Source organism: Zychaea mexicana (assembly GCF_025766255.1).
Source record: "Zychaea mexicana strain RSA 1403 chromosome Unknown BDB00scaffold_26, whole genome shotgun sequence".
Lineage (NCBI taxonomy): Eukaryota > Fungi > Mucoromycota > Mucoromycetes > Mucorales > Lichtheimiaceae > Zychaea > Zychaea mexicana.
In genome coordinates this window covers 450,189-469,130 of record NW_026516689.1, presented here as the reverse complement: position 1 = coordinate 469,130, position 18,942 = coordinate 450,189, and the positions used below count along the sequence as shown (strand labels likewise).

Below are 18,942 nucleotides of genomic sequence, written 5' to 3'. Positions count from 1 at the left end.
AACTTAATTTTCTACGTGCTTTCGTTGCTGTAGTTGTTAAGATTTATCAGGATTGGTTCGCGGATTGGGCGATGCCTAACCTTTTTCTCTTTTGTCGGAAGGCCTGAAAGAAATTTTGGTTTACCTTGCGAGTGGAAGAGCGAAAGCATGGTAAGTTCGATTGCGCATGCACCTCTCCAGTAAATCGTGACCTGCGCCCACCTCTTGATCCTGTACTCCCTGTGACGCTTGCTGAGTCCTGGAAATGACTCGTATAAACTGACCACCGGCCGCGCATAGACGTTAGGTTCGGGGCACGGGTCGGCAACACGTAGAGACTATGCAGTGGAGCGCGGCCACAACTAAACGCGATGACTGTCAGGGTCATGCCGCCGTAGCAGGCAGCCATACGGGATTGGGCAGTATGGTGAGGTCACGTACACGGATAAGAGGAGGCGTCACAGAGAACGGTTAGTGGCAAAATATACACAAGAAAACGTCTGAAGAGCGAGCGAGGGGATAATTGCATCTATGATAGGTTCTGGAGCCCAGACGAAAGTGGAGGTTCTCCCAGCAATGGGAGGGTAGGGTAGGGGCCGCGACGATCTGTTCTGGAAATACGTGGTGAGTGATTGATTCCATTGTTGTTTGCTTTTACTGTATACTCCAAGTATGGCTTTCTCTAACTTCTTTCTTTGATAGTCCTTTGGCTTGTCTGCAAATAATGCTTGTACCAACTTTATATTGACGGATGATGATATATCCATACAAAATAAAAGAACAAGAGTCATCCTCGTATCATAATGATGTCTTTAAGTTAATTTTCTAAATCGTCTCAATGAAAGTGTATACTTATACTAGCCACGCGAACACGATATCCTGCCGCCAGCACACGACATCGTCTCTCTGAAGGAGTCGTAAGAATTCTTTGCCAAATACGACATGTCTTCTTCTCCTACATGGATTAGGATTAAGGAAGTAGATGTCGTTGGGTGAAGCGTACACTATATACAACATATAGATAATTTCATCACGCAGCAATATTATGAGCCATAAAAATCATGTACATCAATGGAAAATAAAACAGACGACCACTTCCATGGTGTGATCACTACGAAAAGGCTTTACGGAAGGCAGATGGGAGGGTAGTTTGCATTTGGAGTGTTGTGTCGAACATGATAAATAACACATATCATATCCTTTGAGCCGTCATTAAAGATTGCTGTGATTTCCCTTATAACCTCACATGTGCGGACATCTCCTCATCCAGACAGATCTTGATGCTACACGGATTAGCTATGCTCAGGAAGAAGCTGTCATAATATAGATCATGTAATTCACATTAGCTACTATCTGAGACGTTTACTCGGATGAGCTCAAAGAATATGTTCAATGCACATGCTGGTGAGTACTTTTGTTATCATGATAACCCGGTTTTAGATCCCATCGGGTCTCGTTGACTTATTCTGTCTCTTTTGCTTTGTTTGATGTTACACTCACCATATCGCGTTCACAATTCTTAACTGCTGAGCAATTGTCTAGACCTACGCAATGTCTATTTCGAGTATATAGAAAACATGGACTTTATAGCGCCGGATTGACCAAGGCGGACATACACACGAGAAAAAACTTTGGATACATACACTGTGCTATGGAAAACAAATTTCAGCAATCTGTTTGACAAGCACGTTTTCCTCGGGGCTGAATCGTGCTTGTCGTACACACGATTTTACAGCACCAGTACTTTGCGAATGCAGTCATCAGCAGTTTGTGATGCTTCAACGGACTCATAAATCTTGGAAACGTATCAGTGTTTTGACCACCATCATCTCCATCATCACAACAACAACAACAACAACAACAACAACAACCGCAGCAGCAGCAGCAGCAACGCTGGTGAGCAAGAACAGGATTAGAAAGAGCGAGCAACAATAACACCCGCATCTCAGACAGTAGAGCTCGCACAACATAATGCCCATGCTGGATGCTCCTAAAGCTTTGCTTTCTGGATCAAGTATCGTCGAGGTGACAGAAACAGAATTCTGCTTCCTGGATGCACAAGCGGTATCAAAAGCATTACAGATATCTTTGTTTCATCATAGAATAATTTTGGTGTTAGTTGCCATTGACACAAAGAATGTAGTAGCATATCTGTAATCAGGAAGAAGTAGGAAGTATAAAAGCTTTACCAGGGACCAATTGCATTTGCAAAGATGGTTTTTTCGACCTTGCTTGTCACTGGAACGTATTCCAAGTTGATTGTTGTACGCCCGGCATTGTTGATCCAAACGTCAAGCGAAAGGCCAAGGGATTTGAGCAATTCTACACCCTTTCGTATGCTTTCAAGATTCTCGAGGTCAAGGACATGGGTATGGAGACGTGCACGTACTTCCTGGGAAGAGTTGATCCATGCTACAGTTTCGTCAAGCCGATCAGCGCTTCTCCCAGTGAATATGACAGTATGACCCTCAGAAACGAATCGCTTCACTGCTACACGACCAAGTCCGCTGGAGCCTCCAGTAAGAAGCACGACTTTGCTGCTGCTATTTTAGCCGCTGCTGGTAGTGTCTGTTGTTGTTGGCGCCATAACTTTTCAAAGTTTTTTTACGTAGCTTTTAATAAGCATTTTTACCATCCCGGCACTTGCCAAACTGCGAATCCTAAGTCGTAATCATCTAGCTAAACAAGGACATATGTGAGGTGTTCACTTTTCCGTTCCTGGTGGATTTGATATAAAGTGGTCTGCTGACTCGCATTTCCCAAAATGTAACTGCTGGCGTGCTTTGTTGATCCATTTTGAATGTGTTACAAAAATGACAAAGGGCCCCATCATATGTCGGAAACCAGCATGCAGCATTGCAACAGGAGTATATTCGAGTTGTAAAAGGTCGAAGTTGTCTGTCAAACGTAATAATCATGATAACTGCACATAGAAATGTATATTAAACATGGCTTTATCGTATTATAATGGTCAATAAATGGGGCTTCTTTTGTGTTATATTGTCGTACATGCTGCTGTCAAGAGAGGTCCATGCCTCACACCCAGTTTGTCAACAGAAACATTTCGTCATATAGGTTTTCTCGTTGTGCGGAGCCAGCCATTGGTGCTCAGACGAGCCGAAAGAACTCGACGCCTAGTATGATACAAGTTGCTCAACAACATTCGAGAGGCTAATGGCGATACACTGAAACTACGGGATGAATCTCGTTGCCTATCACGCATCACAAAGTTGGACGGATTAATCAACATTTTTAAAAGCAAGTATAGAATATAGACTGGTAAACAGGTGAATAAATCGGTTAAAAAGACCAAAGCAGTTCCTTTCATCTCTCTCTCCTTAAGTAAATTGATAAGACCACCTCGTATAAGAAGAAGCAGTACTCCCTGCTCTCTCTTTGATGTTGCAACAGAAAAAAACAGTAATAGTAGAAGCTATCTCAACACGAAAATGTATAGCAACAGCCGCCAATCATCGACAAGTTGATCCCCCAGTACTTGTGCACATTATGCTTGTTACAGGCAACAAGATCGTTATTAACGACATTGTTACGAATATAAACCATCACATTACTTATAAGTTTCACCTGGTTCTACCTGATAGAAGAACTAGCACCCATCGGCGCTTATTTTTATCTCTTATAGTGAGTCATCAACGATTATAACTTATCAGGCGCCTAACCTATAATCTCAAGCTTACGATTGGCAAGCAAGTTGCGCAATGGATAGTATGGAAATAGAGTTAGGTTGCACGCACTGCTGCTATACTATGATGTCTATACGCGCGATTGACAGTAGCAGCAGATTGACACGTTTTTCAATATACCTTTTAAAAAGCGTGGTTGCTGTTCTCTTTATAAGCACAGTATATACACTATTTGGCCAAAAGAATCAGAGATTCATGTCTTGATCGGGACGATCAAGGCTCATCTAAAGGTGTGTGCGTGTGGAGAAGTAGAAAGGGCGGCGCAGTTTACAGAAAAGGCAACCGAATAGGACAAAGCCAGCGCAGCGGATGCGCCGCAGAATGTTGATTCGACCAATCACATTACGACTTTTAACAGACGTCACAATTTGCTTGCGTGTGTGTTGTGTGAGTGCGAGTATGTCCAGGCGGGTTAAAAAATTAACAAAAAGCGGATTGCTACGAGATTTTTTGTTATCCACCGATCTCTTTTCTTCTTCATTCATCCTTTTTCTACTTTTTTCTTCTTCTTTGCCTACAACCCTCTCTCTTTTTCTCTCCTAAAGGTAAAATGTCGTACGACGGCGAAAGCATTGGGCGAACTACCGGACGTTGTTTCTTTCCCTCCCAACCTCCCAGATCCATCTGTTTCTCTTTTCTCTCTCCATTGGGAAAAACCGTGCATCATCGCGTTTAAAATCCTTTTTTTGTTGACGGCATCATCCATCAATGGGGTCCCAGTATTTGATATTTCCGCATGACCCAACAGACGGCAGCATGATTCAAGGATTGCGTTCTTCCTGAAACAGATCACGCAAGCAATCTTTTAGTTTGACAATGTCATCTTTGGAGTGGGCTTCTTGGCGGAGCGTTTTGACACCAAAAGACCATCACCAACACGTCTACAACAACATCTAGCCAGAGCTGTCGTTTAAAAGAAGTGGGAGGTGAAAGAATACGACCAGCGCAGCGCTTATGTTACGGTTGGGCTTGTTCAGCCCCTGCGTTGTCCGGCTCTAGCCAGAAAGAAAAAGAAGTACAAGGGCTGCAAAAATTAACGATTGGACAAAGAAGAAGCACAAGTGCATTTCCTTGGTCACTCTCTCGTTTGTTACGAAAGGAGGTTTCCTCTTTCACTTTTATGGTACTCGCACGTACGCAAGCGCATCGACAGGCGAAGGTGAATTACAACAACAGTACCCACAACGGTGGCAGCAAAACAACAAAGACAGCAAAAGGAGCAGCAACAAAAACAGTCAACAAGTCCAGCAACATTAGCACCAGCTTTCACCAACGGCCCCTTTTTCTGGACTGGAACAACACGACGTCACTCACTTTATCACTTGCTGCTGCTGCTGCTCTGTCTGTTCTGTTTTTGGTCTGTCTGTCATTGATGTCATGTCACTTTTTACTGAGATGCCAACAACAACAAAAAATATTAATAATAACCCGATGATGCCGACCCACAAGGAAGGAAGGAAGGAAGGAGAAGGGGAATGATACCCCTGGGAGAAACGCGTCGAACAGTACCTTGCCCTTTCCTTGCCTTTCTGTTTTCTTTTGTTCTGCCAACCATTTCGTATCGAGAAACGATGATTTACTAAAAAACCAACCCGATTCCGTTGTCTTCTATGGCGACTGTTTCTCTCTCTCTCTCTCTCTGGCAGTTTACTTTTATATAACCGAACATGTCTGTTGCCGACCACACCGACGATCTCATTGACTACGAGGAGGAGGATGAGCAAACCATCCAACAAGAAACTGCTGCCACTGCTGCCGCCAAAGACGCCGATGCCAATGGTGCTGCCGAGGGTGCTGGCGATGACAAGAAAGACAAGAAGGGTTCCTATGTCGGTATCAGCTCCACCGGTTTCCGTGATTTCCTGTTGAAGCCTGAGTTGTTGAGAAGTATCGTGGACTGTGGTTTCGAACATCCTTCAGAAGGTATGATAATTATATTTTGTGCACACAGTGTGGTCTTGAACAAGAAGAAACACAGGATCGGACGATCACTAAAGACACATACACACAATATACACGTTTTAGTGCAACAAGAGTGTATTCCTCAGTCGATCTTGGGCATGGATGTCATTTGCCAAGCCAAGTCTGGTATGGGTAAGACTGCCGTGTTTGTCCTTGCCACCTTGCAACAGATCGAACCTATCGACGGTGAAGTGTCTGTCGTTGTCCTCTGCCACACTCGTGAGTTGGCCTTCCAGATTCGCAACGAGTACAACCGCTTCAGCAAGTACATTCCTGATATCCGCACCGAGGTGTTCTATGGTGGTGTCCCTACTGCCAAGGACATTGAGATCCTGAAGGATAAGAAGAAGTGCCCTCACATCCTGGTCGGTACCCCTGGTCGTGTCTGGGGCTTGGTCCGTGACAAGTATCTCAAGTTGAGCAATGTCAAGCACTTTGTTCTCGATGAATGTGACAAGATGTTGGAGCAATTGGGTAAGCTTTTGGCTCTCTCTCTCTCTCTCTCTAAATATATATATATCATTGGCTTGAAAGAAAAAAGAAACGGGAAAGACTGATCTTGTTTGAATTATGAACAGACATGCGCCGTGATGTCCAAGACATTTTCCGCTCGACTCCCCACCACAAGCAAGTCATGATGTTCTCTGCTACGCTTGCCAAGGAAATGCGACCCATCTGCAAAAAGTTCATGCAAAACCCACTTGAGATCTACGTCGACGACGAAGCCAAGTTGACGCTTCACGGCTTACAACAGTTCTACATTAAGCTCGACGAAAAGGAAAAGAACCGCAAGCTCAACGAACTGTTGGACAGTTTGGAGTTCAACCAAGTCTGCATCTTTGTTCGCTCTGTCCCGCGTGCCAACGAGTTGAACCGTATCTTGATCAGCTGCAACTTCCCCAGTATCTGCATCCACTCGCAAATGACTCAGGACGAGCGTATCAAGCGATACAAGTCGTTCAAGGATTTTGAAAAGCGTATCATGGTTGCCACCGATATCTTTGGCCGTGGTATCGATATTGAACGTGTCAATATCGTTATCAACTACGATATGCCTGATGGTGCCGATACCTATCTTCACCGTGTTGGTCGTGCTGGTCGTTTCGGTACCAAGGGTCTGGGTATCAGCTTTGTCTCCAACGAGAAGGATACCGAAGTCCTTAACGATGTGCAGAGCCGTTTCGAAATCAACATTTCTGCCTTGCCCGAAGATGTCGACGTGAATGCCTACATGGCCAACTAATAAAAATAAAAACACAAACAACACACACACACACACACACAGAGTATATATATACGTTATCTGTAGCTTTTCGCGCGTAGCAGCGGTAAACAGGCATTCTACACCACAAAACAACAATTCATATTCACACACACTCATAACACACCTCTTTCCCTGTTTATTTTACCTTTGTGCACCTTTAAAAAAACAAGTTATCGTCTCTCCCTTATTAAAATGGATTTTTGTTTTACTTTACGAAATATAAGCAAAATACATTGAGAGACACTACAAACACGATAGGCGTTGGTTGCCCATTCAATACGAGCGTGACATCTGAAATGATACAACAGAAAATAACGGTCTCGACAAGGCAACCAAGAGTACTGTGCTAAGTGGCGTGCTGCCGCCGACTTTGAAGTCGTAAAGAACATCCTACATATTCCTCCTCTGTTTTTATCCTTTTGTATTTTACTATATTTCGTCTATTTTTTATTACTAAAGGTAAACAAGACAACACATCCAATCACCAAAAGAGTACCACATCCCTTGTTCACCGTAAAACCTGGATGAATTAAAGACGATCTAGTTAGTACTTTAAGGAGACGGGTATAAGTAAAGGAACAGAAGAAGTAAAGAAACTTACACTGTGCTCCATCTGTCGCACAGTACCAAAAATGACTAATACCATAGACGAGGATGGCCCGAATTGCCTGCAGAATTCCAGTAGCAACCTAATTTATAGAAAAAAAGGGTATTTTTGATTTATATGCTGTGCTCATCGGCAGAAACGCCCCGTACTCTCCTAGCTCTTTTTCTGCAGTTCTTGACGCCACCAGCTAACTATGACTATGCATGCGAGACCCCCTTTTCCCCCTTCGCACTCTTCTTCAAAAAGCCACTCTTGCTTAAGTTATCGTCGACAAGTCAGGGTATGAAACTTACACTGCCCGTTGACTCAAGTAGAGTGTAATAGTTCCAAGCATGGGTCGCGTTTACAATGGTGACAAACGCGTACATGGCACCAACGTTCTGATATGACACAATTGGATCCATATGGATAAGCTGATCGAGTCGTGGCATAGTATATAAAGCAATGTAGATCAAGGTGATCAGAGATGTATACAGGCCATTATAAAAGCAAAGACGGATCGGCGCTGGCGCTGGGTTTTGTCTGGATAATATATGGTCGCCGTAGACATATACACACGCTATTTATCGTATATATAATGTAGAAAACTTGATCAGAAAAGAAAAAAGTAGTATATTCTGCTACATTTGGGAGAGAAGAGAGAGAGAGAGAGAGATAAACATATATGCAGGGATGATGATGCTCTTTATTTGACATACCGTACAGAAAAGTGCCACCGACTGTCAAGGCAGTGCCAAATGCAAGGCTACTATCGGCTTCTTGTTGTGCTGCTGTTGTTGTTGTACTATTGATACGTGGCCGAGTCATGCTATCCATCGCACAGAATGTCAATCCGATGCTCGTTCCGACAATTGCAATCCATTGGTTGATTGATAGTACTCGGTGCATGAATATGTAACTGAGAATAGCGCACCAAATAACAACACTACTGAATATCACTTGGTACATCTAAAAAAGAGTAAATATGTTGTGAGCCCCCTTGTTCTTTTGCAGCAGTAGCAATAGTATTTAATGTATGGAATAAACAAAACAGTATTTAACAAATGCTGATTGTACTACGCACCCCACTGCCGATAAGTGAAAATCCAACTGTCACAAATGCACTAGCGATCATATCGATCGTGGCAAGTCGAGCAACTGCGAAATGCTCAATTGCGCCATCACCCTTACTAGTAAGCTCCTGTTCTCCTCCCCCTCCTCTCTTTTCTTCCAAGTGGATAACCGAGTACTAGATTATAATAAAATTGTTGGGAAACAGGAACCCGGTTTTGTCAGACTGCTGTTGTTGTTGTTGTCAAGTGTGTTGATTTATATGTTTTTGCCTCAACCAGTGGTATCAGTTATCTGCATATTACCGCATCTTCTTCAACCGCTGAATCATGGTCCTCGTGTCCCTTCTCTATTGCTACTGCGGATGGTGGAGATGATGATGCTGTTGTTGTCGTATGTGACGACGACGACACCGCCGCCACTTTGGCTGTCGGTCGTGCAGATGATAATTTCGGAATGACTAGTCCAGCCAGCATACTCCCAACACAACCAGTGAGTTGAGTGAAAAAGCTTGATCCACCTTTCATAAGAAAAGATTACTATGCGTGTTGGCAACTTCTTTTTTTTATGAAGAACCTAGACGATGCCAGAAAATCTACAACACCAGCACACAACTCGCTATTTATCTTTTTGGTAAACCCCTCTCTTTTCTTACTTGCCGCGCCTGTATAGAATAAGTATTGCACACCCAAGGTCGAACAGACACCGGTCACCAGGAACGAAATTTGGTGCAACCATACAAAAAACTGTTCATTTCCCACAGTTGATAATTGCTGGTGTGGCCCACTCATCCAAATAGATTGTGCAAGAAATAAGGGAATAACAAATCAAGAGAGAAAGAAGAGAGAAAAGCAGTGATTGAAAATAGGAGCAGCAGCAGATTTCTTTTTCTTGTTGTGCAGGAGGAGAAATGTCGGGAAACGGAGAAGTGACAAGAGAAGGAAGGGGGTGGTTGGCTGAATAGGTGAGCTATTCACAGTCTTTCTCTATTTAATGCTTTTGTTCCAGAACAAACTTGTAAGCAATGGCGCCAGCAACCAAAAGAGCAGGTAGTAAGACTTTCAGGAACCTGAGTCAACATGGAAAAAAAAACACATACGTTAATAAGCGCAGCATATACACGGGTAATTCTCTCTTGTTCCTTTTTTTTCTTTCATGGGGCAATGCACTCAAATGCACTTTGGGAAACTACTTACGATCCACCCTTCTTCTCTTCAGGAAGTTCACCGGCACGGATCGAGGTGTATGTCTTTTCTGGAATGCGCGACGCCTCATCCAACTCGCCAATCAGGTACTTGGAAAGATAGTATTCACGAGCCTCGTCCGAGTGGCCAATATCCTCGAAAGCCTCGGTGGCATCCTTGCCTGTTGTTTGTTAATGAGATTATCAATAAATTGGCTATACAAAACATAGCTGTGCCTAACATATCCTCTCTTTTCGACACTTTACCAGCCTCATCCAACAATACTTCTTCACCTATAAACATGTTTTATCAAGTTAATTTTCTTTTTTCTTTTGGCGCATTATATCGGGTTATTATAGCCCAAATCGAGGCATCAGATCACTCCACACAAAAAAAACATTACCGCCAGGATGCTATATCAAGGGAAAGTTAATATCTAAAACTCGGGAATAAATTTCACTTCTTCTTGCTCTCAAAATACAGACCTCTTGAATGAACTGAGTAATGTCGTACACGTTGTTGTGAATTACGAGCCAGAGATCACTCTTGGTGTTATGCTTGGAAACGTCAGCGAGGGAAAAGAGGGTAGCCATAATTGCTTAATAGTACAGAGTGGGGGGAGATGTTTAGTTGAAAAGAGATTAAAAGAAGAAAGTTACTGTTTCTAATATGAATACTAGAAAAGTGGGACGACTTTGTGTCTAGTTATTATTTATCATATTCTCAGGTTGCACAGAGCGTGACGGATAGTGGGTAAAGCGTACCTTTGATTCTTTTTTGTGTTCGGGCAGAGGTGCCGAAACCTGTCTCCGACCCCGGGCACACCTTTGTCCGCGCCAATTGCACCTTTTTAATGCAAAAACCCAACACACGAGTAATTTTATACGAGTATTTGCTTTTTTTTTATATTGACAGTATATGTTTTTCTCGTCAACGAGTGAGCAGAGCTAACATTTTTCGAGTGGAAAAGGGAAGAGAAAAAGTGTGGTTTGTTGTTATGCATAAATGTTGCAACGGCGGGGAGAAAAAAATATAGAAGAGAGAAAAAGAAAGTGAAGAAGCTATTGTTGATATGTGGAGAGAAATATGTGGAAATAATAATAATCGTCGTCATCATCGTCAGATTATATGTACAGATAGAAACAAAAATAGTAGTAGGCTTTGTCAAATGAATAAGAAAGAGAAGAGATATAAAGAGTTCATGGCTGTATACAATAAGCAGGTGTGAGTTGTATAGTTGTTGTGGCTGTTTGTCGACGGAATCAAATATAGAGAAAACAGCGTTTGAGGGGTAGTAGTGAACATGATATACGTAATACAGAGAGAGATGGAGAAAGAACAAAAGAGAGAAAATATGCCAAACTGCTGTGGTAAAGGAGTAAAAAAGGAAGTGTAGGCTAATACGAGAGGGAAAAGAGTAAAATGTATATGTGAAATGTGTTCTTTTCGTGTGAAGTAGTACTGGGTATATATGTGTTGTGCTTTTTTTGCAAGTGAATGATGGAAGAGGGTGTTGTTATTGAACGAATGATGGATATGTATACATAGGGTTGCTGAATTGGGTATATGTGTGGGTTGCTTATTTCGGTCTGAGGAGAGAGCAGGAGCCGCGGCTATGACCGTACTATAAATCAAGTAGTGGGCAATTATTAGCGACATTTGGTTTCTATAATAACATATGAATGATGCTAATGGTCACCTGGCCACAATGGTTGCTATGGCAATCAATAAAATGTTTCCATGACATTAAATAGCGTAATTGAGAAAGTAATTAGTAACCAAAGATACTGGTACTAATAGCAATTATTGCCATGACAAAGAACAAGCATAGCACCTACCATTGTCCTCCAGTCAAATTTATCGGCGTCACTGGTTGGGGCATGATGAAGTGCTTCTTTGATCTTTATAATACAAGTTGGTAGAAGAAGAAGAAAAAGTACACTAACTGAACGTAGAGTAAAGCACAGATTTCTTCGATCGCTTATATAGCTTTTTTTTAGATCTGAAAAAGAAAGAAGGAAGTGGGGTCTTTATTATGTATGATGTGTGTGTGTATGTTTATGGGCGAGCTAGATAGTGAGGATAGAGTAATGGGATAAAGGAAGCTAAAAGTGAACTGCATAGAAAACTCTGATGAAACGATATAGATGGAAAGAAAAAGCATGTTTACCCCGCCATTTTACTTCTTGCAATTTAACAAATAAATAGCCCCTTCAGTTGTTTGCAGAGCTTGTCAGCGCGTATTAGATGCTAAATGCAAGCAAACAGCAACAAATAACAAATAGCTAGCAGCAGCAGCAGCCAGCAGCAAGGTCCTGTGCATGCTGTATATGTATAAACTAGTCGTCCCCCGCTCACACCAATCAAGCGCATCTTTTTCGATTATCTTTTGCGAAACCCAAATAAATAATATTTTTACCATCATGTCAAGATAAGCACTATTAGATGATCAGGCTTTAAGTTGACATCTATCAAGTCACATTTTACGGTGGTGAAGAAGGCGTTTAGACTAAACTTCATCGGTCCCCTTCATCACATTGTATGGTGAGTCGTCGTTATACTGTAGGCTCAATTTTTCTTGATGATGATGGTGCAGGTAGGAGAGGACATGTCAACACAACAGATTTCAGAAACCAATTTACCTTCACGTTCCGGGTACCGGTGTTTACTATCACCAACCAATATAATATTATTTTGCGTATTAGCAAATACAACCCCAGAACTATTATGAGTTTGAGTTTTTTCTTCATGATGATCTCCACCCTCCCGCGTCTTTTTTATATTTCATGCCGCTTCTCCTTTTTTCCCTCTTCCTTTTTGTATGCGCGTATCACTTTATAATAACATGAATAACTATTATTGAAAGTACAGAGACATTTTTGGGTTAAAGGAAACCCCACACCACCGATGGAATTATTGCTCATACGCAGCAGAGAGAAATAGTGCACTATATCCAAAGTTTTCTGTCACCCTTCTATCTTCTTTCTTCTTTTCATTTTGCCGGATGAGTGCTCAACTTTAAAAAGAGACGCATATATAAACAATGCCACGACCATAGATTGAAAAAAATAAACATCTTCCCCCACCCACCCCACCCCCAAATTAAAAGGAAGGCGCATGTCAACGTTGATACACTGTTGTATGTAAATACTAAAACACGACGTCTATACGCGCGTAAGTTATTCTCCCATAACACCCTTTATTTACTTTTAGCTTATTAGGTTATAGTAAATACTAGGCTGATACTTTATGTACCCGGCAGCAGCAGCAGCAATAACAACAAATGATCTCTTTTATAATAAATGGTTGCCAAGACGTCAATTTGCTCCATTGTTTAGCTGCAGCATAGTACAGCACAGCAGCATGACATAAACCGTTCCTTTTTCTCTTTTTTCAGATTCAAGCACGGTATGGTAGTAGTAAGTCAATTCATACTTAGCAGTTGGTGCATGTAATGGTGCCTGGTGAAGGCTATAATTGGTGCCCCGCTTGCATGATCCTGGGCTTATTTTTTAACTTTGACGTGGCATTTCCACCCTCTCCCCCTTGTTTTCCTTGTTTTCTGTTCGAGAAAAAGTACATCCGTCCACTCATACACAAACACATACACATCGTCTTTTTCTTTCCCTGTCTTTCTGTCTTCCTTCACATATCTTTGTTCGTCTCTCCCCCACTCTCTCTCTTTCCTCCAACCCCCACCCCCCACACCCCCCCTCGCCCGGCCTCTCAACAGCCCCTCACGCGGTCACAGCAAGATTTTTACTGACATACGCCAAAGAAAGAAAGCTTGCATAACAGCCGTGATATCATTCTAATATGGTACCACCAGGCTCTTCTTCTGTGGGAGGAGCGACGACAACAGCTTCCACAAGCCGACACTCTGCTACCAACAACAACAACGAGCTGTTGTTGGCTGAACCATCACTACATCATCTGCAAGACCATCACATCAACAGTCGACAAAGCAATGACAATTGGTTACCGGGATCGGATCCACCCATCATGATGCAAGTCATGAATAATCAAGATGACAGTGACGGCGACAATGTATATATCGATCCGAAACACGAGAAAAGACTCATTCAACGGCTGGATAAACGGTTATTGGGATTCGCCATGCTTGGTAACATGGTCAAAGCACTAGACAATAGCAACCTAGGTACGGGAAATATACTGTGTTTAAGAGACTAGAGAGGCCGCGACTATGTGTGTGGAGTGGTCGGTCGCTTGGGGCTTATGGGAGGAAGGCGGAGATCCCTCTGTTATTCTTTTCCAACGGTGTACCTGTCGATCCTTATGGTTCGTGCTTGCTGTCTGATCTAAAAATAACTGTAAATGTCTGTCCTACATGTATCGCAATATATACAGGAAGCGCGTTTATATCGGGTATGGAAGAAGAACTCCACATTACTGGGCTTCAATATAATTGGATGAGCGTCATATTCATGGCAGGCTACTTGGTGTAAGTGTAATCTGATATTTTAGCTATGTGTTGTCGATGTATTACTTAACAAGAAAACCCCAATTTTATTAGGATGCAGATTCCATCAAATATGCTATTATCAAGATTACGCCCATCCATCTATTTGCCCTCGCTCGAGCTTATTTGGTGTGTGCTGACATTAGCCATGGCGTGTGTACAGTCCGTCAATGGCGTATATGTGATCCGTGTTCTATTGGGTTTGGCCGAGGCTGGGTTTTACCCCGGAATCGTATTTTTGATCGGTACCTGGTACTCCAAGCGCGAATTGGGTAAACGGATGGCCTTATTGACCATGTAAGCAAATTCTTTTTCTTTTTTTTTCCTACGTGATAAACAAAACAAAAAAATGAATTGACGATAAAAAATATGTATAAAAAGTTGTGGAGCTCTTGGTACAGGATCAAGTGGTGTCATTCAAGCGGTAATGCTCACAACAATGGATGGCAAGCTGGGCATCAGTGGGTATGCATCTTTTATCTTTTCTAAGTGAAGCATATTGGTTTTGGTCACTGATTTAATATTACTAGGTGGAGATGGATGTTTGTCTTTGATGCTTGTATCACTGCAGTTTTGGCTTGGTTCGGACGCCAGTATTTACCGGATTATCCGCACAATACATCGTGGCTAAGCAATAAGGTAAAAAAATAATGAATATATATATCCAGGTGAGGGTTCTCAGGAGCCAAAGATTTTAAAAGTGTACGTCTGTTTTTTGTTTACATCTTTTGAATCTGTTGTTAGGAACGAGATATTGCTATTCGACGCATGGGTGATGACACTAGCAACAAGCTTCATGACAGTGGACTGCTAGTGGTACCAGCAACAGGACCACATTCAAAACACGAAAGCACATCCGCATCTGTGCGAAAACTTTTACGCAATAAATACTTATATTTATTTGTTCTTGGCTGGGCATCGTTGCAGCTTTCCCTTGGAGCAGCGCATGTACTTGGCATTATGGCAAAGAAACTCGGCTATGATGCTGTCACTGCCAACCTACTTACCACGGTAATGGGCAGTACTGGAAAAGGTCTTTTTATTTGTGTGTTTTCATATATTAACACACTTAATATATCATGTATATATCGTCTCAACCCATCTTCGATTTCTCCGGGAATAATATAGCCAGATATGCTGATTACCATGACTGCAGGACTATGCAATGGGTTTATAAGCGATCGAATGAGAACACGCTTTTGGTGAGTCATTTAATGGCTGATTACATATATGTTAAACAAACAACACAAAAAGTATGCTTTGCTGCTGCTGTTGTTGTTGTTGCATATCTGCATTAATGGGTATGCACACATTGTATATACTAATTAAGAAGGACCTGCACCGTTGGTATTTTATCTATTCAGGTGCATCGTATGCCCCGCATTATTAGCCTTTTTCGGCCTGGGGATGTTGTCATCGTTTGTGCAACCCTTTGGATTACTGTATGCTTCGTATATATGTACCCATGTTGGATTAGGATCTATCACTTCAGTAAGTTTTCAAAAACGCTACGTGCTGGATATATGTATACAGTTGATAAGTGGATGGAAAGAGGAAGAGGACTACTATTTAATGACTAAGTGTGGGACAAATTCAAAATAGATCATGATGACTTGGGCCAGCGAAACCATCTCACGTGATATAGGCGTCCGCGCACTCGCTATAGCTACTATGAACACATCTGCTTCGATCATGTGGCTCTGGTCTCCGTTAGTACTATGGCCTGTCACCGGTAAAGTTTATTATTATGTTTACTTTTTTAGTCACATGTGAATTTTTCGTATTTATTCATTACATATATCACACGTTTTGTTATTGTTTGATAGATGCACCACGCTACCGTAAGTAGATATTCCTTCTAACCGACCTTGAGAGAGATAGAGAGTATTAATCAGACACTAATAAACACTTGAATGTTATAGACAGAGGATTCACAACAAGTGCATGCTGTGTCGTGTTCTTCTTGATGATTGTTTCCATCATTGGATACAATATTCATTTCAAGGATAGACGCTCGCCCATCAAGCCCAAGAACAGCTCAAATAATTTGCGACGACAGTCGAGTGAGATCAAGGAGCCTCTGATGAGCCAACGATCCTATGAGGAGGACTAGCTACCATAAACGACCCGCCATTTCTCTATCCCCTTCCCAATAGCCTTACTACTTTCAAGCATAAATGGAAACAGTAACACACCTTTCAACATCTGTCCCCATCAACATCATCTATCTCTACATCATGTAAAAAACGAAACGTCTTTCATCGCTGCAACATATATATTTCCCTAATTAACCAGTGTAAACGGCAATACATTGTTTTGTTTTGAGTCGTATTCTGCAGATAGATACTCTGTATGAGGCTAGGTATGTAGTAAGGGTGGTAAAAGCGACTTTTAGTCGAAGTGTGTCGGTCGTAACGAAGTAGAGCAGAGTAGCGTAGAAAAGAATTAGTGTTGGAGAGGAAGAAGAGCGAAAAAGAATGTACAAAGGAAAAGAAAAAGGTATCGTATCTTGCTTTACTGCAAAGCCATGCCTGAAACACCTGGACCCACTACATTGTCTGCTTCACTTGCTGCTTCTGTTGTGCGTCGCTTGAGTTCTCCACCCGTCCGCATGTATTGACCCACCCCATTCTCCACCATATCATCATCAAAGCCTAACGATCGCCGGCGCCGTCGCTGTTGCTGTTGGAATTGCTGTTGCTGCGTATCCCCGCCATTTGATTTTCTTGCTTTGTATATTGGCTCATATTCCTAAATATCATATGCCACAACAAGTTAAAAACAAACGTATAATACAGATGCATTGAAACTGACAACAAGAAGACGCAAATTACGTACACTGAGCTGACTTTTGAATCCATCATTAGGATTAATGCACAGCCGTCTGTTCTGGACATATTGGTATGCCTGTGAAGCGTTCAAATCATAGGCCTGCATGATGAAAGCAATCACAAACGACGGACTCCGTGACATCCCACCGTTGCAGCAGACCAAGATCTTGCCACCCTGAACCAAAGTTTCATTGATATGGCCTGCTGCGAGCGGGAACAACGGAATGAGGTTTTGTGTTGTCGAGTCAGATACTTCCACCGCCCAAAAGTTGAAATGATTCACAATGTTCTCTGTTCGAAACAAACGTTGTTCGTTTTGATCTAAAAAGCAAAGAATATGCGTAATCCCGATTTCGTGCAGTCGTTGGACATTACGCGAAGCCGAAAATGGACCGAGGTAGAGACCTGGCTATATAGATAAAAGAGAAAAAAGAAGTATACGCCATGCCCCCGGCGCACGTACACCCACACACACCAGACTGTGAGAATCAAGAACGTTGAGAAGATAAGTCGAGTTTTTGCTTGGTCAAGTAGCGAAAATTGGGGAAAGGGGTGGTGTTCAGGGAAATTGGAGAGATGGATTTTGAACGTGTAGATTGTGGGTGATCGTTTGGGTTTTTTTTTTGACGACAGAACTTTACCAAGACCTCTTGCATTTCTCGTCGCATTTCGTAATGCCAGTCGTCTATTTTGCATTGCGAGCTTTCGGATTCGATGTATGCCCTGTCGATTTCCACTTGAGTTTGTGCAGGTGCGATTTCCACATTGGTGTTCATTTTTTATGTGTATGAAGCGGAGAAAGAGAAGGAGAGGGGAAGTAGATGGCTGCATTAGACTGAAAGATATTTATGGCGTATTATTCGTTACCAATGAAACTACTTTTCGGCGCTAAACAATAACAATAACAACAGCAACTGACAGCTAGTAAATTAACTGTTACCCATTGTTTCTTTAGATATAATGCAAATGGAGCATCTATAACTGTAGCCATGAAGAATAAGCTCATGGTAGCAATAACAAAGAAGATTTTTGATTACTAGAGTGTATTTTATTTACGGGAGTTGCTCTCTCAACGCATATTCTAACGGACTGCAGTTGCCAGTCGTTGTTCATTTGGATGATATATCTTTTTTTTGGTGGATCTGTTTGCAACAATGCTGCATGAATGACGCGGTAGTACGGTTCCACCCTTTGTAATGGTTCATTTTCTTTTGTTCGTTGATCGTCTTCATCAATATATCATTACTTTTAATGGCGACTCGGTTGTCAGTAATGTTGCTGTACAGTCTGTCGCTCCTTTTCCTAGCTGGTTCTCACCATCCTTTTCTTCTAATCACTCGATCATAGCTGTGGGTCAAGAAGATGAAGTCGGCTCACTTTCATATTATCACTTTTGTCATCGTCTACACACCATGAAACATGGTACATTTATACCTTATAGTCAATAACTAGAAGCACACATATTCTTGGGTTCGTTGTTTCTATTATTGCTTTGCAATCACTATAATAAGCTTTTTCTCTGTCTTTGATGACCAGAACGTCCGTCACTGATATGCTATATAGAGGGGCTGAAACGTGACAGCCTCATTTCTTGGACTGAACACATTGTAGGCTACTCGTCGTCGTTGCGATCAACAAAGCGTCGTATATCTTTTTGAATGTGTCGTGAACCTTATAGGCTCTTGAGAAACAACAAACAGTTGGGCAAATTGGCTTAGGCTACTTCTCTTGCCCAAGTGTAGTATTAATAAGAGGGGAAGGTCATTAGAATACTTTGATACCTATCAAAAAGCTGGAACTGCATTCCAACACGGGTCACTTGGGTCGGCGGACTTGGCGCGATCAAAAGCGGGGACCAGCGCGTTGCGTACCTTTTTTTCT

At 42.1% G+C, this 18,942-nt stretch overlaps 7 protein-coding genes across 7 annotated transcripts; 2 read left to right on the top strand and 5 right to left on the bottom strand.

The window, feature by feature from the left end:
• Window positions 1-2,164: 2,164 nt before the first annotated feature.
• Window positions 2,165-2,774, bottom strand: BDB00DRAFT_871262 (uncharacterized protein; the record flags this gene model as incomplete). Its single annotated transcript, XM_053126812.1, has 3 exons — window positions 2,165-2,522; window positions 2,612-2,658; window positions 2,730-2,774. 3 exons carry the CDS (start codon window positions 2,772-2,774, stop codon window positions 2,165-2,167), a joined length of 450 nt encoding a protein of 149 aa, XP_052980981.1.
• Window positions 2,775-5,234: 2,460 nt separating this feature from the next.
• On the top strand, window positions 5,235-6,984 carry BDB00DRAFT_302582 (ATP-dependent RNA helicase uap56). The gene is made up of 3 exons (XM_053116848.1): window positions 5,235-5,606; window positions 5,709-6,119; window positions 6,224-6,984. The coding sequence occupies exons 1-3, from the start codon at window positions 5,351-5,353 to the stop codon at window positions 6,886-6,888; spliced, it is 1,332 nt and encodes a 443-aa protein (XP_052980980.1). The 5' UTR covers window positions 5,235-5,350; the 3' UTR covers window positions 6,889-6,984.
• Window positions 6,985-7,791: 807 nt separating this feature from the next.
• On the bottom strand, window positions 7,792-9,357 carry BDB00DRAFT_761466 (uncharacterized protein; the record flags this gene model as incomplete). Its single annotated transcript, XM_053119267.1, has 5 exons — window positions 7,792-8,075; window positions 8,215-8,394; window positions 8,585-8,681; window positions 8,887-9,086; window positions 9,222-9,357. 5 exons carry the CDS (start codon window positions 9,355-9,357, stop codon window positions 7,792-7,794), a joined length of 897 nt encoding a protein of 298 aa, XP_052980979.1.
• Window positions 9,358-9,456: 99 nt separating this feature from the next.
• On the bottom strand, window positions 9,457-10,473 carry BDB00DRAFT_302412 (cytochrome b5). The gene is made up of 5 exons (XM_053116847.1): window positions 10,236-10,473; window positions 10,154-10,163; window positions 10,017-10,043; window positions 9,763-9,931; window positions 9,457-9,635 (listed from the first exon to the last, which is right to left on the bottom strand). The coding sequence occupies exons 1-5, from the start codon at window positions 10,341-10,343 to the stop codon at window positions 9,557-9,559; spliced, it is 393 nt and encodes a 130-aa protein (XP_052980978.1). The 5' UTR covers window positions 10,344-10,473; the 3' UTR covers window positions 9,457-9,556.
• BDB00DRAFT_817931 (uncharacterized protein) lies at window positions 10,416-11,331 on the bottom strand. Its single transcript, XM_053123114.1, has one exon. The coding sequence runs from the start codon at window positions 10,865-10,867 to the stop codon at window positions 10,631-10,633; it is 237 nt and encodes a 78-aa protein (XP_052980977.1). The 5' UTR covers window positions 10,868-11,331; the 3' UTR covers window positions 10,416-10,630.
• A 1,963-nt stretch (window positions 11,332-13,294) lies between these two features.
• Window positions 13,295-16,482, top strand: BDB00DRAFT_817929 (major facilitator superfamily domain-containing protein). Its single transcript, XM_053123113.1, has 11 exons — window positions 13,295-13,909; window positions 14,119-14,212; window positions 14,285-14,527; window positions 14,612-14,695; window positions 14,761-14,869; window positions 14,975-15,241; window positions 15,359-15,432; window positions 15,595-15,721; window positions 15,833-15,962; window positions 16,057-16,071; window positions 16,153-16,482. The coding sequence occupies exons 1-11, from the start codon at window positions 13,567-13,569 to the stop codon at window positions 16,341-16,343; spliced, it is 1,677 nt and encodes a 558-aa protein (XP_052980976.1). The 5' UTR covers window positions 13,295-13,566; the 3' UTR covers window positions 16,344-16,482.
• BDB00DRAFT_817926 (protein-tyrosine phosphatase-like protein) lies at window positions 16,483-18,033 on the bottom strand. Its single transcript, XM_053123112.1, has 3 exons — window positions 17,703-18,033; window positions 17,069-17,470; window positions 16,483-16,981 (listed from the first exon to the last, which is right to left on the bottom strand). The coding sequence occupies exons 1-3, from the start codon at window positions 17,835-17,837 to the stop codon at window positions 16,745-16,747; spliced, it is 774 nt and encodes a 257-aa protein (XP_052980975.1). The 5' UTR covers window positions 17,838-18,033; the 3' UTR covers window positions 16,483-16,744.
• Between the last annotated feature and the right edge of the window lie 909 nt (window positions 18,034-18,942).

Coding starts and splice junctions, on each gene's coding strand:
- BDB00DRAFT_817929 (XM_053123113.1), top strand. CDS start 13,567: ATGGTACCACCAGGCTCTTCTTCTGTGGGAGGAGCGACGACAACAGCT. Junction 14,213..14,284: donor TTCATGGCAGGCTACTTGGT/GTAAGTGTAATC, acceptor CAATTTTATTAG/GATGCAGATTCCATCAAATA. Junction 15,722..15,832: donor GATTAGGATCTATCACTTCA/GTAAGTTTTCAA, acceptor AATTCAAAATAG/ATCATGATGACTTGGGCCAG.
- BDB00DRAFT_302582 (XM_053116848.1), top strand. CDS start 5,351: ATGTCTGTTGCCGACCACACCGACGATCTCATTGACTACGAGGAGGAG. Junction 5,607..5,708: donor TTTCGAACATCCTTCAGAAG/GTATGATAATTA, acceptor TACACGTTTTAG/TGCAACAAGAGTGTATTCCT. Junction 6,120..6,223: donor CAAGATGTTGGAGCAATTGG/GTAAGCTTTTGG, acceptor AATTATGAACAG/ACATGCGCCGTGATGTCCAA.
- BDB00DRAFT_302412 (XM_053116847.1), bottom strand. CDS start 10,343: ATGGCTACCCTCTTTTCCCTCGCTGACGTTTCCAAGCATAACACCAAG. Junction 9,932..10,016: donor AGTATTGTTGGATGAGGCTG/GTAAAGTGTCGA, acceptor AACAAACAACAG/GCAAGGATGCCACCGAGGCT. Junction 9,636..9,762: donor GAAGAGAAGAAGGGTGGATC/GTAAGTAGTTTC, acceptor ATGTTGACTCAG/GTTCCTGAAAGTCTTACTAC.
- BDB00DRAFT_817926 (XM_053123112.1), bottom strand. CDS start 17,837: ATGAACACCAATGTGGAAATCGCACCTGCACAAACTCAAGTGGAAATC. Junction 17,471..17,702: donor GAGAAATGCAAGAGGTCTTG/GTAAAGTTCTGT, acceptor TTATCTATATAG/CCAGGTCTCTACCTCGGTCC. Junction 16,982..17,068: donor GATTCAAAAGTCAGCTCAGT/GTACGTAATTTG, acceptor TATGATATTTAG/GAATATGAGCCAATATACAA.
- BDB00DRAFT_817931 (XM_053123114.1), bottom strand. CDS start 10,867: ATGATGACGACGATTATTATTATTTCCACATATTTCTCTCCACATATC.